Source organism: Trachypithecus francoisi, unplaced genomic scaffold (genome assembly GCF_009764315.1).
Source record: "Trachypithecus francoisi isolate TF-2019V2 unplaced genomic scaffold, Tfra_2.0 Contig01579, whole genome shotgun sequence".
NCBI classification, from domain to species: Eukaryota; Metazoa; Chordata; class Mammalia; order Primates; family Cercopithecidae; genus Trachypithecus; species Trachypithecus francoisi.
Genome location: NW_022681442.1, coordinates 9,110,960 through 9,127,129, shown reverse-complemented (window position 1 = coordinate 9,127,129; position 16,170 = coordinate 9,110,960). Strand labels below are relative to the sequence as shown.

General features: G+C 47.6%; 1 protein-coding gene across 2 annotated transcripts in view; it reads left to right on the top strand.

The window, feature by feature from the left end:
• The window catches only part of BTBD16 (BTB domain containing 16), a 68,354-nt gene that overhangs the window by 4,271 nt on the left and 47,913 nt on the right, over window positions 1-16,170 (top strand). The window contains exons 3-7 of one of the 2 annotated variants that reach the window (XM_033180476.1): window positions 1,087-1,146; window positions 2,871-3,019; window positions 10,841-10,914; window positions 13,107-13,250; window positions 15,521-15,610. In XM_033180476.1, the coding sequence (XP_033036367.1) occupies window positions 1,135-1,146; window positions 2,871-3,019; window positions 10,841-10,914; window positions 13,107-13,250; window positions 15,521-15,610 (469 nt within the window). In that variant the 5' untranslated portion in view covers window positions 1,087-1,134. Of the gene's footprint in view, window positions 1-1,086; window positions 1,147-2,867; window positions 3,020-10,840; window positions 10,915-13,106; window positions 13,251-15,520; window positions 15,611-16,170 lie in introns of both variants that reach the window. The other variant, XM_033180468.1, reaches the window with a different exon arrangement.

Sequence of the window (16,170 nt, the reverse complement as noted above, 5' to 3'; positions counted from 1 at the left end):
GCTCACCGCTGTCTCTCAGAAAAGGCTAACACCTCTTTCCATATGGCGACTGCACAGGAAATGCTTGTTGGTGAATGGATGAACATAGCCATGACTGTGATGCAGGTGAAGTGCTATTTGGGGAGCAAAGGGGAGGTCAACTGAGGTTCTTGGTCATCAAGTGCCATGGCTTCTGCTGGTTTTACCAGCTCGCCCACTTCTTCTCTTCTCTGATGTTGCTCTGGGGAACTACCCAGTCACCAGTGCACATTCTTCTTGGGAGAATTAGTCAAGGTGTCTGCCCTCAGGGGCCAAAGAGTGGGCCCCTGAGCTAAGCTAGGCCAGTTGGGGCCTCTTGCTGAGAATCTGGATTGAACAGAACCCTGTATAGATGGACTGTGGGAGAGCCGACTCATGCTAGAGGCAGCGCCTGACAACAACAGCCACCAACTGCTGGTGGGTGCCACCCAGGTCCCTGCAGCTGCTTCCTGTTCTTTCCCAGAAAGTTCTCCAGTTTCCTTTTGAGTCTATGAGACCCTCCTCTCATCACCATCCTTCCCATCTATCTTAACCTCCCCCCAACTCCATAATCAAATGGGTTTCTGTTGCTTGTAACCCAACTGCCCTGATAATGTTCAGAGATAGCTGGAAAGTCCTTCCACTCTTCCTCTTTCATGACCTGTAAGCCAGGGTGACCATCAGTCTACAGGACTCCAGGGCAGCCCTGGCCTACAGCCATTGTCTAAGCCTAATCATTAATATCATCCCTTTAGTCCCCTGGTCTGAATGATCAATTATGTGATCAGCCTACTTATAGCTATCTTTCGGTCTTTCTCGCTTTGGCAAAGGATTATCTTCTGTTTTGCTTGATCTGAGCCCAGAACAATAGCAGAGATCTATCTGTCTACTCATCTGCTTACAAAAAAACTAACAAACAAACAAACAAAAAACAGCAACAACAAGATATTCTCTTGATCGATAAAAAACCCACATTCGAGGCTTATTCATTATCCTTCCTGTGGCAAAATATAGATTCTTTAGGCCAATCTCCTCCATAATATTTTGAAAAGTATGGAAAATTTCACCTTTACCTCTTTTGTCTTCTAGGTTGCTTATCTTTTCTCTCCTGTGTAATCTCCACTTTCATTCACGATAATGTCGAACATGGTAAGTAGATCAGTTTCTCAAGAAGGTAGGTGATGAGAAGAAGCACTTGGTTATGGTCATTTTGACAAATTTCCACAAGGGGCTGGGTCCTGCACCACCGAGGACCTTAAATGTTATTGGCTGACTCGGCTGGAAAGAGTGTGTCCAGGCAGCGGGCTGTACAGAGAGCAGAGAGCAGGCTTGTGGTCTGAGGTGGCGATGTTTTACTTCTCACATGACAGCAGCACTATATCTAGACTCAGATTCCACAGTTTTTAATCATCCACCATCTTCTAGGCACTATACTAAGGTGTATTTCCCAAACTTTATTCTACTTTATACTTTTTACAACATTGGAAACAAGGTGATATACCCACAATCCCCACCGCCGCCATCCTCACCATCATTGTCATGATGACCATTACTGTCACCACCACCACCTGTTAGTCCCATTTTACACATGAGACCTGAGAGCCTCAGAATGTTAAATAACTTGCTCAAGGTCACACAACTAGAAAGTAGCAATAACAAGATTTGAACTCAGATGCTCTAGTCCGTGGCCCATGGTCTCGCCACCTCTCCATTGGTGCCCTGGTTGGCTTGGGATCAATGACATCCATTCTTGTGGGTCCTTCCTGGTGCTTTTTTCCTTGCTAGGTTGCTTTGGGCCTTCAGTCTAAGGTTTACGTCCATGCTGGGTATTGTCCTTCTCTTTTATGTAAATTGCTGAATTTCCCCTGGAGCCTCAAGAAAATCTCTAAGTAAAAGCCCCTGCCCAAAGACTCAGCAGTTCCGCTCCTGGGTATATAACCAAAATAATAAAAAGACAGGTGTTCAAACAAAATCTTGTCCATGGATACTCACAGCACGCTTCACAATAGCCAAAGGTATAAACAACCCAAGTGTTCATCAACTGATGAAGGAATAAGCAACATGTGGAATATTTACACAATGGAATATTATTCAGCATTAAAGAGGAATGAAGTACCAATACATGGATGAACCTTGAAAACATTATGTTATGTGAAAGATGCCATCCACAAAAGGCCACATATTGTGTGATTCCACTTCTATTGGGTGTGATTCACCCAGAACAGGTGAAAACATAAAATCAGAACATAGGGGCTAATCTTAGAAAGCAGATTAGTGGTTGTCAGGGGCTGGGGACGCGGGAACATGGAATGACAGCTTAATAGGTATGGAATTTCTTTTGGGGGTAATGAAAATGTGCTGGAATTAGGTAGTGGTAATGGTTGCATAACATTGTAAGTGTACTAAATGCCACCAAATTGTACACTGTAAAATAGATAAAATTTTATGTTTTGTATATTTTACCACCATTAAAAAAATTTCCTTGCCCAAGATCTCCACAGTTTAATATCTCTCTGTATGACAAGTTAGGATAAGTACTCAAAGGACAGTACTTAAAGCATGATATTACCCCTACTTGTGGATTCTTCAGAGAGCTACCTGCAAAAAACAATGTTTCTCCCTAACCTCTTGCCCTCTGACACCTCTTGTCTTAGATCCTAAATTCCAAATTACTTTGTAGCTTGAGATCCTTGGTCTATGGAATACAGCGTCTTTACCTTAAGATGTCTCGTGAGAAATATTAGCCATGTTCAAAAATTAACCAGCACTGTAAAATTTGTCTTGATTTCCTTCCTGCTGTACAGTTTGGAAAATCTGGCATTTATGTGAAGTTAGAAAAAAAGATGTCTTCTCTTTCTTTGATTACCAAGCAGCACAAAGCTTGGCTGGAACGCCGGATTGCTGGCTCAACCAACAGGTGGCGTTTCCCCAAACAGCCTTTTACTGGGGACCTGCTCTCACTTTCCCAAATGTGCAAGGCTCTGAGCATAGACTTTGAGGAAGCTCTGAGGAACCCAGACAGGTAAGAAGACTTAAAGATTTGTGGGAAGGAATGGCCCATCATTCCTGGGAGGGGAGGTGCCTGATGACCGGGCCACTCTGATTGGCTGGAGTGGCTGTCAAGGGCATATCTGCCAGGAAGGCTCCCTCTGGAGCCAGCTTTCAGGCACCGACAGGGTCATAAGTGACTACTACCTCTGAGAATGTGGGTGGTGACAAAAGGGCAGCGAAAGATTGAATTTTTTTTATTTTTATTTTTATTTTTTTACAATTTTTCTTCCCATTGGGAACTTTGAACCCAAACAGGATTCTGAGTTTATCATCCAGGAACCAACTGGTTTTTTGACAAATAAAACTTAGTTAGTCCTGGCCCAGTGTTTAGACAGCTTGTGAATGTCCATTTTCACCCAATCAACTGATCCTCTCTCAATCTCATAGTATTCTGTGCAGCAGGCTAGACCCTCACTTCCTCATGTGATGAGTTCTCTCTTGCCCCTCCTGGAAACACAGAGCTGGACCCTTGCCTTAGTCTGTTTCTGTTACTGTAAAGAAATACCTGAGGATCAGAAATTTATAAAGAAAAGAGGTTTAGTTGGCTCAAGGTTCTGCAGGCTGTATAAGAAGCATGGCGCCAGCATCTGCTTAGCTTCTGGTGAGGGCCACAGGCTGCTTGTACTCATGGTGGAAGGCGAAGAGGAGCCGAGGGTGCAGAGATCACATGGCAAGTGAGGAAGCATCAGAGAGGAGAGAGGGGAGGTCCCAGGCTTTTGTTAACAACCAGCTATTGTGGGAACTAAGAGAGTGAGAACTCACCCCTGAGGGATGGTATTAATCTGTTCATGAGGGATCTGCCCTTATGACAAAATTACCTCTCATTAGGCCCCACCTCCAACATTGGGGATCAAATTTTTTTTTTTGAGACGGAGTCTTGCTCTGTCGCCCGGGCTGGAGTGCAGTGGTGCGATCTCAGCTCACTGCAAGCCCCACCTCCTGGGTTTACGCCATTCTCCTGCCTCAGCCTCCCAAGTAGCTGGGACTACAGGCACCCGCCACCTTGCCCGGCTAGTTTTTTGTATTTTTTAGTAGAGACAGGGTTTCACCATGTTAGCCAGGATGGTCTTGATCTCCTGACCTCGTGATCCGCCCGTCTCGGCCTCCCAAAGTGCTGGGATTACAGGCTTGAGCCACCACGCCCAGCCGGGAATCAAATTTCTACACAAGGTTTGGAGGAAACAAATATGCAATTTGTACCACCCCTATTGCAGAAGGCACACCTCATTTCCCTGGTGCCATGGACCTGGCTTGATGCCACTACCATCCCTAGGCTGGCAGCATCTGTCTTGTGACCTCACAGCCAAATCGAAGTGAGCATGGACTGTACTCCTAGGGCAGCACCTGGCACAGAAGAACTGCCTGCTCAATCTTTGTTCAGCGAGTAGCCAAATCTTCCCTCTCTAGAGCCACTGGCCAAGTCTGTTCTGTTGCTGAGTTAGTGCCAGGGCTAGGCCAGGGATGCAGGTGCTGGAGCTAGGCCTAGGAATACAGACAAAGTGATCCCAAAAGCTGATGAGAGGGTCTGGGCAGCAGGAACTAAGTCCCTAGGAGTTACTGAGCTAAACTGGAGGCAGTGGCCTGAGGGGCGGGGTGCAGAAATGGCATTTGGTGCTGGGCATTTGGGCTGTTAACAGCAGTCTATCAACAGCGTTGGAATCCCCACTTCTTCACTTACTAATTCTGTGACCTTTAGTCAGTGGCTAACCCTCTTTGGGCCTCAGTTTCCTCATCTCTAAAATGGTTATATAGCACCTTCTTCAAGATGAAGAGTCATCTTGAGGATTAAATGAAGCCATCTATTGAAAATGCTTAGCACTTTTTCTGGCAAATAGTAGATGCTTAGTAAACAGAATTATTTTCTTTATTGATTGAGCAGCATTTTAGTAATTAATCCCAGTTATTTCATCTTGGGGTGTCTCAGCTCTGTGCTCTGCCAGTCAACACCTCCTTTATTTCACTCTGCCTCCTTGTACCTTCCCCAGTTCCTTCCTCCAGGACAACACCTTCCTCCAGCACAACAGGGCCAGAGGAACCAGTCTTCCAGGGAGAAGTTTTCACACATCTGGCCCTCTGCTTTGTGATGCTGGGAAGCTGCATGTCCAGAGGCAGCAGATACTCTCAGGTGTTCTGGGCAAGTCTACAGCCGTGCATCTGGTGCTCAGCTGATGCAGGATCGGTTCTGCCAGGGCACTTGGGCTCTGTTCCGTAAGCCTCTTGTCCTCCTCCTGAGACAGTGGGCTAGCCTGGGCACAGGCTTATCATGGTGACAGCAGAGGGCACGAGAGTATGCCCAGGAGCACATGTGACTTTCAAACCTTCCACCATTTCACATCCACTAGGCCCCATGAACTGAGGCAAGTCACGTGGCCAAACTCCCAGTCAAGGGACAGAAAACACACTCTATTTCCTTATGGAGAGAAATTTTGCAATATGGAGGTAAAAGGTTTGGACAGAGGGAGGGATGAAGAATTGAAGTCACTGGTGCAGTCTACTGAATGTGGGAGAAACTGATGTGCTGTAATAAACCAAACGTGTCTGGGCATGGTGGCTCATACTTGTCATCCTAGTGCTTTGGGAGGCCAAGGTGGCAGGATAGCTTGAGGCCCAGCCTGGGGCAACATGGTGAGACCCTGTCTTTACAAAAAATCTTAAAATTAGCCAGGGATGGTGGCATGGACCTGTAGTCTCAGCTACTTGGGAGACTGAGGTGGGGGGATCACTTGAGCCAAGGTGATAGAGGCTGTATGAAGTGAGCTATGATTGTGCCGTTTCACTCCAGCCTGGGAGAGAGGGCGAGATTTGTCTCTAAAAATAAAAATAAATAAAAAAAAAAGAGAAAGACACACACACACACACACACACACACACACACACACAGATACCTACCTTTTCTTTGTCTTCACAATAGGAATTTCTTCCATGTGATTATGAGAAACTTCTTAGAAAGAAAAAGGGTTGTGTTTAATTTAGATAATAACATGAAAGGCTTTTTCCTGGTAACTCTTGTGAACCTTCAGGCATCAGGCAACTCTCAGATGGCAAACTCCACTGTCAGTAAGGGCCTGGAATGCTCCATGAAACATACATTTTGTCCCCCAAAGCACTGTATGACTGTTTCTGCCCCACCTGGCAAGCTGTGTTCATGTCATGGATGGTGTCATTGCTGCTTTTCCCACCTGGGGGTGCTGTCCGCTTGGACAGGAGCTGGACCAGTCTGTATTTCTTGAGTTATGGAAAGGGTCATTCATGGTGGAAAGCTGAGGGAGCAGGCTCCCAATTTCCTGTCTGTTTTGGGTGTGTCATTGTGTCCAGCTGGCCAACACTTCCTTCAGCCATGTCTGTGGGTTTTCATGATGCAGGGAGTTCCTGGTCAGCCACTCAGAGGAGCTGATCTTCAGGCTGCTGGTCTTCTTGCCTTGGACCTTTTGCAGGCTCTGTGGCACTGAGTGTGGGAGAGGAGGCTGAGAGGAGGAAATGTTAACTTCCTTGCAAGCACCCTAATCTTTTCGTGCCTTAGTTTAGGTGCAAATCGGGGATGCTGTCTTACAGGGTTGCTGTGAGAATTACGTGATATAATTTATGTAACGAGCTTAGAAAAGTGTATGGCACATATACACTCAATGCACATGTGTCAAGTGTGTCCCTGGGGTCCACTGGCATGTATGGATGCGTGCTGTCATGGAAACCCAGAGATCCAGCGCAGGGGTGTGTGACTCAGGCCAGACTGGGGAGGGGGCACCCCCACCCCACGAAGGCTTAGGGGATTGTGGCTCTAGGAAAGACCCAGAGCCCTCCCTGTCCCCAGCTGGTGAAGCTGCCTGGTGGTTTTCTCCCTTTCTGCCCGCAATACCAAGTCTATTCAAGGGTGGGAGGAGGTCATGCTTAAGAGATGAGGATGGGAAGAAGGGACCCCTATGTTTTTATTTTATTTTATTTATTTTTATTTATTTATTTATTTTTGAGACGGAGTCTCGCTCTGTCGCCCAGGCTAGAGTGCAGTGGCCGGATCTCAGCTCACTGCAAGCTCCGCCTCCCGGGTTTACGCCATTCTCCTGCCTCAGCCTGCGGAGTAGCTGGGACTACAGGCACCTGCCACCTCGCCTGGCTAGTTTTTTGTATTTTTTAATAGAGACGGGGTTTCACCATGTTAGCCAGGATGGTCTCGATCTCCTGACCTCGTGATCTGCCTGTCTTGGCCTCCCAAAGTGCTGGGATTACAGGCTTGAGCCACCGCCCCCGGCCTATTTTATTTTATTTTTAACCAGAGAGCAGTTCTGGGATAGTGGGACTAGAGACCAGTGACTCATGTTATAGAGGTGTTAACCTAAATAACAAACAGAGAGGAGAGGAAGACTCTCTAAAAGTAGTTGATGTTTATTCCGGAACAGGCATTGCAATGGAATACCAGTGCCACTGTAAACTACATGCGTATTCAGGGAAGTAAAGGAAAACAAAGGTTTTTTGTTTTGTTTTGAGACATGGTCTTGCTTTGTTGCCCAGGCTAGAGTGTAGTAGTGTAATCACAGCTCACTGCAGCCTCAACCTCCCAGACTCAATTGATCCTCCTGCTTCAGCCTCCCAAGTAGCCACTACATGCTATATTTTTTATTTAATGTTTTGTACAGATGGGAGTCTCTCTATGTTGCCCAGGCTGGTCTTGAACTCCCGGGCTCCAGCGATGCTCCTGCCTCAGCCTCCCAAAGTGTTGGGATTACAGGCATGAGCCACCATGCCTGGCAAGACAAAGGTTTTTAAAGGAAAAGTGAGGAGGATTACATCATTCCTCTGAGATAATTATCCCTGGCTACCAGGATCCATAACAAGGGTGACACCAGTTTGAGCTGCTAGGCAGATGTCCTCGCAGTACTTTTTTGTGTGTGAGGTTATGATGGCCTTTGTGTGCAGTTGTAGGTTTTGCAGAGTCTTTTGTGATAGCTCTTATTATCAGGCATTCGTGTGTGAGAATTCTCCCTTCCTGGCCTTCCCCATCTCTATTTGTTGGGTGGATTTTTTTTTTTTTTTGAGTTGGAGTCTTGCTCAGTCACCCAGGCTGGAGTGCAGTGGCGCGATCTCGGCTCACTGCAAGCTCCGCCTCCCGGGTTCACACCATTCTCCTGCCTCAGCCTCCCAAGTAGCTGGGACTATAGGCACCAGCTGCCACGTCTGGCTAATTATTTGCATTTTTTTTAGTAGAGACAAGGTTTCACCATGTTAGCCAGAATGGTCTCGATCTCCTGACCTCGTGATTCGCCTGCCTCGGACTCCCAAAGTGCTGGGATTACAGGCGTGAGCCACCGTGCCCAGCCATTTTGTTTTTTAAAAGAGATTTAGAGACGCGGTCTCACCCAGTTGCCCAGGCTAGAATGCAATGGCTATTCACAGGCACAATCACAGCTCACTGCAGTCTCGAACTCCTGGGCTGAAGTGATCCTCTTGCCTCAGCTTTGCGTGTACCTGGGACTACAGAAGCATGATACCATGCCAGGCTCCGTCAGGGTTTTTAAGGCATCATAACTCCATTTTTATTTTGACACCTTTCACAGAGACAATGAAAGAGAGAATGTTAACCGAAGGCAAGTCCGTGCCAGGCATTCCAAACATTCACTCTTTCACTCTTCCCTTCCTCTGAGACCAAGAGGCAGAAAATGGAAGAACTGCGGTCCAGCCCCAGGTCTATATCACCCTTCCTAATTCATCAAATTGGCGTTTTGACCTTTGGATAGTTTGCTCCAGGAAGTCCGTATGCCCATGAGAAATTTACTTCCCCTTCTTCCCCTTCTGCCTTTCTCCATCATGGTCATGACTTGGAAACATGAGCTCCAGCCTAACAGCACATTCCCAACATCCCCGCACCAGGCGTTGCAATGGGAGTTCACCTCGGACCACTTAGTCCCAAACGGTGAGACAACTCACAGATGCCATGTGTTCCGTTCACTTTTCCAGTGATCCTAAAATGAACTGCAGCCCTTGGGAATGGCAGAGCCTACATGATGGTTGGTATATCTTGACAAGCAGCCCTCACACCCAGGAGAAGGCAGTGTGCTCACCTCTGTTTCCTGGCATCCCTTGGCTCAGCTGATGACACTGATGTTTGTGAGGGTAGTTGAGTTCATGGACCTTGCGCCATATTTTCCAAAGTCCATGGCTCCATTTTGAGATCACGGTCTGAACTCTTGACTCTGGCCAGCTCTTTCCAGACGTGTCACCCAAGCCACGAGGAGGATCGAGGGAGGAAGCGAGGGTGGCTTGGATGAGATCTCCACTGCTCCTGTTGAATAAGCAAGTCCAGCTCCCACTGCCTGCCTTAGGCTGAGTCATTGGCAGCCACCCTCCCCCTTGGCCAGGGCAGCACGTAGTTGGTAATATTCTGGACATAGGCTCCCACCCATGCTTCCTGCATGCACCCTGGCCCACGGGGTCTCCTGGGATTGTTGGAGACAGCATGGTGAAGTTGACACTGCATGACACAGACCAGCTGTGGTCACAAACGTCTCTTGGCTGGCTGGCTTTCTGGGATGACTGTCTTTAAGCTGTGAATATGTGACTCAAATTTTGTTTCACTTCCTGGCTTAGCATGATGAGTCCATGGTGTTTATCTATGTGGTCATGGATTCATTTAATGAATATTTGCTGAGCACCTGCATGATGGCTTGTGCCAGGGTCATAGCAATAAACACATGCCCAATCTGTCTTGCAGAGGATACACAAGTAAACAGGCAGCCACAAGACACTCCAGAAGGAGTTTTAAGGGGGAAATCCCAGGACGGGCAGGGGGAAAGCCACTGGCCCAACATCCCCAGAGAAAACAGCAATGAAGCTCATTCTGAAGAATGAGTAGGAGCTTAGCAAGGGGAAAGGCAAGGAGGAGAGCATTTGGGAGAGGGAGTAGTGCATGCAAGAGATGAAAGCAGCGGTTGGCAGGTCCAGGTGCAGGCTGCTGAGAAGGGCTGGAGTGGGGACCGTTGAGGGACCAGGCTGTAGAAATATGCAGGAGCTGGTTAGCCACGTGAAGGAGTTTGGACTTTCCCCCAAGAGCAATGGGGAAACACTGGAGGATTCTCAGCAGGAAAGAGACGAGACCAAATTTGCATTTTGTGGTAGGCAGCCATCTGAGCAGAGCAGGATTGGAGGCTGGGAGACTTTGGCAGTGACTGGAGGGAGATCATAGGGGCTTGGAGGAAGGCGATAGCAAGAACAGCAAAGAAAGATGGACAAATTCAAAATATCTAGGCAAGTGATGAGATGTAACAACACTCGGAATGCTGGTTTGGGCAACTGCAGGCTGGTGGTGCCATTTCCTGAAATGAGAATCTGAGTGAGCAGGGTAGGATTTGGGGTAGATGCTAAGTTTAGTTTTTGGACACACTGAGAGTGGGACCTGTATGACCTCTAAACAAAATCGTTGGTGAATTAACATCCCAGAAATGAGCAGAAACCTCTATTCTTTTCTCCCAGCAGATATTACTGAGTGTCTACTATATGCCAGATAATGTTTTAGACACTGAATAAGGTGTCATTCAGGCAGCCAAGTACGACCTCAAATACCCCCTCAGTAAGCCCTACCCACAAACTGAACACAGGAATCAGCATTATAAGTCAGCTATCAGAAAGCCTACAGGTTTTCAGATCGGCAGACAAATGGTGACCTGAGGAAACTTCCAAAGGGTGAGATATGAGTAGCTTGATCAATGGGTGCTTTAAGGAAGTTTATGCTAGAATAATGCATGTTGTAGTTGGAGAAAAATGTCAGTATTAACTCCTGGATTTTATGTTTGCATTTTCCCTTGAGGTTATACATTTCACAAATTCAGAAGTTTTTCTGTGACAATTTCAAGAACAAGGACATCCAAAGTGCGGAAGCAGGTGAGTTTGTGTTCTCCGTGGATTAAGTCAGAATGTTACTGACTTCAGGGGCATCTTATGGTCTTTACCGCAGAAAATCAGCCCATAAGCCAGGGTGCTAGTCCATAAGTTGCGATTCTTATCCACTTCCCAGTGTCTGAGAAATAATAGGTGCCCTATAAATATTTGTCAAATGTGCAGTGAGTGAAACCAAGCTTGGTAAAAACCAAGCATTTTCATATGCTCCTCGCTGTGATAAAGACAAATGTGTTGGTGTCAATAAATAGCTCACACCTGTGATCCCAGCAGGGAGGCCCAGGTGAGTGAATCACTTGAGGTCAGGAGTTTGAGACCAGCCTGGCGAACATGGTAAAACCCCATCTCTACTAAAAATACAAAAATTAGCTAGGCGTGGTGGCATGCACATATAATCCCAGCTACTCAGGACACCAAGGCAGGAGAATCACTTACCCCAGGAAGAGGAGGTTGGAAGGTTGCAGTGAGCTCTAGCCTGGGTGACAGAGCAAGACTTCATCTCAAAAAAAAAAAAAAAAAAAGTAGTCTTTGTATTGAAAGACTAAATGGAGTGCAGCAAGCATAAAGCAGCTGTTCTTCGTCTCTTTGGGCTCTAACCAGTCATGACTTGGACGTTCACAGCTGCACTTGTTCAAGACGACTTTTCTGAGGCAGGATCAAGAATCAGGATAGGTTCTTTTTTGCTAGAAAAAGTTCATTGAGCCTCATGAGGAGGCTGGACAGCTTCTTAAAGCAGCATTTTTTTTTTTTTTTTTTTTTTGATAAAGCCTACTGCATGGTGTGGCTGCCTGAGATCAGAGCCAGCCTCCTTTCCAAAGAGAGGCTAACAAATTCTTTTCTCACCTTCAACTCTGAACAGGAGAAGTAGTCTAAGACCATCTCCTGGCATGAGAGGAAGAGCTCTGGATTGATTAGTGATGGCTGCCATGCATTGGCCATCCTGAAAGTGGAAATTGACATCCAGTGAGTGAATATGTTGTATCCACAATTCTGCCCCTGCCTATAATCACCCTAATGGGCTGAGACTTTTTCTAACTCAGCATAACCAGACCACCTAAGTCGATGTAATATTTGAGATGCAAACCCCCTGAACCCCAGCACCAAACAATATCATAATATTGGTGAATAACAATAATAATAACAGGAAGAAGAATCAGGTACCCAAGGTCACACTGTAAAACTAATGGCAAAACCAAGAAATACGTAGATGGGGCTAGTGGCTCTTCAGGTCCTGTCTGGCACTCAGATTGAAGGTTTTAGGCACCTCTCATTACTCCAGCTCTGTACTAACAACACAGGAGCTGAGCCATGCAGAGTCCTCTCCCCATGGCCTCCCGAGCCTCACCTGGCCTGGCATCCTCGGTTTCGCCCTCTGCCTTCCTCTATCAAAAAGCCTCTTCTTTTAGTGATCACTGATTTTATCCTCAGGTTAGATGCCCCGAATAAAGTCTTCTACAGTTTGGAAAGCGCCTTCTTTTATTGTCAAGGGAGGGTCACGAGAATCCTACCCTCTTTGGTAGGCCTGCTATTACATTTCAGATGGGTCATGCTTTGGTACTCATAGTGCAGTAGTTCTCAACAGAGAACTGGGGGGTGATTTGGCTTCACTGGGGACACTTGGCAATGTCTGGAAACATTTTTGGTTATCACCGCTGAGGAGGGAGTGCTACTGGCATGTAGTAAGTAGATGCCAGGGCTGCTACTGGGCATCCACATTGCACGGGACAGCTCCCCAACAGGCATGTATCTGGCCCAAAATGTTTACAATGTCAGGGCTGAGAAACACTGTCATAGGGGAAGCCAGAACGTTCTTGTTGCCTTGGCCCCCCAAGAGTGCCCCAGACAATGTCCCTGTTCCACAAAGCTTTTCCTGATTCCCCACATTGGAGGGCAGCACGAGTGCCTCTGAAGTCCTACAGCTGTTAGCCGACAGCTGTCCTGGACATGTGGCATGTCCTGGGTGACCTCGTAAGACTCCTTCAGTGTCCCCCTCAAAGCCACTCAGCCCCCGAAGCCCACACTTCACCACTTCCTTTCTGAGATGCCTGGGGAGGCTGCTTGCCTGCTTCATCTGCTTAATGATCCACCGAGCAAAGGAGTTGGGGGAGAGGAAGCTGATGCATCTTTGGGTGGGGACGTTATTGATATGTTGGCTCAGCATCATTTTCTCTCCTCAGATGTGATTCTCGAGTGCCTGGGCTTCAAATGGGAACTCCATCAGCCCCAGCTTTTTCAGTCTGAGACCTTGGCCAAGCTCTACCTGAAAGCCCTGACGCAGGGCACCACATACCCCCTGAGGGGGCTGGAGGAGCTTCTGCGAGGTACTTCCTCTCTGGTGCCCAGTGCTGGAGCCCCAGTGCCTTCTGGCTTGAGGGTCCCAGCTTGGAACCTGGTTATCTGTTTTGAGACCACGGTCACTCTAGCAGTCAAGAGCAAGGCTCCACGGTGTTATCTCATCTCGTGACGGCCTCAGTTTCTTCAACTGTAAAATGGGGATAATAGTTCTTAGGATGCGGCTTTGAAGAGTAGAAGAGGTACTAGGTGTGAGATTCTAGAACAAGGCCTGGCACACAGCAAGCACTCAGGACATGCCAGTTATTATCCTTGAAATAACCCGAGTCTTGTCTGGCCAGCCCAGACATAGAGACTCTACCTACTTCTTTGAGAAGGAAAAATGGGCTGTGGGGAACTTTCTGAAGAGGTTTTTGGAAGGAAGGTGGAGTTCTGATATCTGTGGCTTCTTTGGCCCTAAGTATGCTAATTCAAGGCCCACATGTGTGCATCTATTTTGTTGCTGTCTTTGCTTTTCTTTCCTCTTCTCTTCTCATCTCTCTTTTACCTCATTCCAAAAAGAATGTAGGCCACTTCTTTGTCTCCTTTTCCAGTCCTGACCACCCCAGCCTCCTCTCACCTGGTCTCTAAGTTGTCTCCATCTGCACTGCCAGCTGCTGCTTTGGGCTACAGGTTGGCATCCCCTCGGGCTGACTCATAAGCAGGTGCCATGGAAAATTCGAGGCCCCCAAAGCCAGCCAGCATACCAGTCATGATGGGCTTTCATTTCCAAGACATGACAGCAAAGCCCTGTTATTCTAGAGTCAGACAGGCAGCCGGAGCCCCCAGTCATTCCGCCCCCGCGAGCCTGAGCCTGGAGGGAGAGCCCCGCTGCCTGCGGGAATCTGACTCAGCCCTTCCCCGCGGTGCAGGCAGTGAGAGCCAGTTGGGCTCTGCAGAACTGCAGCAACCTCGGTGCTGGCTCATGAGCCTCTGTGCTCTTCTGAAGCCTTTGTCCCAGTGTCTTCAAGAGCCAGACTGGGCTCTTCCATCTCCCCTGTACCCAAGTCAAAACATTCATCAGACCATCTGTGAAAGGCTCTGGTGAGCCAGACAGTGAGTTCATGGAAAAACAGGAGAATTTGGAAGTGGAAATGGAGTCATTAACATTACGGTCTTTACTGTGTCTAGAATGGGTCCCTAAAATGAAAATATTTGGCCCTGCTAAGACAGCCACTCTGATCCAAGCCTTCCTGCTAGAGGCTGCACCTGGCTGGGAGACAAGAGGGAAGGTGCAGATGAAACCCCAGTGCCCTGGACTGTCACGACTCCAGCGTCTCCTCGCGAGCTCCATGGACCGATCAAGCCCTGGGATTCATGTCTTTCAATAGGAACAGTCACAGTCCTTCATGTGCCTTTAAAAGCGAACATATCTCACAATGGTGGTTTGCATACGTATCTCACAGTTATCACTTGCATGTTCTTGAGATCATCTGTGTTGCTATCCTGAAACTTCTGGCTGGACGCTGGAGTGCTGGACTCTGCAGAGATGCACCAGCTCTCCAGCTGCTCGATTTCCTTCCATGGAGAGTGGAGGAGCAGCTGTCCTGGAGAGGACGTGTTTATTCTCTAGCGGGGAATCCAAGAAGGAAGTGGCCCACTTACTGAAAACGAACTAACCACCTTGGCTTTGGAGAACCTTGGAGAAGAGTGTGAACAAATTACTGATATCTTCTCCGATTTAGGGGTTTTACTCAACCTGGAGGGAATATTGAACTTCTGTCTTTCACTTACTCTGACATAAGTGATTTCCTCCCTCCCTCCCTCCCTCTCTTCTTTCTTCTCTTCCTTCCTTCCTATGTGGAATGCTCAGCTTATGCCAGGCATTGTGCTAGGAGCTTACCATCTGAGGGGACAGACAAACCCAAAATGATGGGAAAGCATGACAAATACCGTGAAACATTATAATATTAACTGCCACCTCCTGCATGCCTACTGTGTGCCAGGCACTCACGTGCATCCTCCCATTTACTCCCTGCCATGGGATGGATGGCAGGCTGGCATGAGCAGATGGGAGGCCGTGTAGTCATGCCGGAGAAGAATGTGACCCAGAGTGGAACAAGCCTGGCGCTTAGTAAGTTCTCAGTGAGTATTTGCTGAGTGAGAGCCAGCACAGAGACAGGTGACGGACGACAGCGGGGAAATATAGTGCGATGCATGTCTTGATACCTCACGGTCATGCCAGGGTGGTGGGTGCCTCCCATTGTGTCTTCACCATGGTCGTCACCTCCATCCATCATCATCTCATTTCCTTTACTAGCTCAATCACCTAAGAAGACCAAAGAAAAATCCCCTGCAAAGAGGATGATCATTTCCTTGAAGATCAATGACCCACAGGTCACTGAAGTCGGTATGTATATACCTGTCTATATTCTAAGAATGCCATTGAACAAATGGTCCTCCCAGATTTAAAAATGAACAAGCAACAGCAAAGCAAAACAAACCAACAACAGTAGACTGTGTTCAGTGCTTTCTTATTCAAACGGCCCGAACGTGCAAAGAAAGAAGGGGCTAGAAGGCTAGGGTGACTTGGGGAAATGGAAGAAGGTGGAATGCTACTAAAGAGAGGTTCTTGTCATTGAGAAAGGGTGTGAAGGATGCAGAGACTGGAAAAAGATAGCGGCTTCTCAGACACAGACCCAGCGCAAGAGGAGTTGCTGCTCTAGGCTCACACCCAACCAGAGAAGCCATCAGGCCCAGCCTTGCTCCCAAATAGCACTTCACCTGCCTCTTCCTGCCAAGGACCACCCCCTACCTCCCCCAACTTGGGCTCACTCCCCATCCCCTCACAGCCACTCAGGGGTAGTCTCCTTTGTTGCCCCTGTCTCTCTTGTTTTTGTAACTTCTTATGAGTCTTAAACTATTTCAAAATAAACAGGTATTTAAAAATGCATCTATGGGCTGGGCACG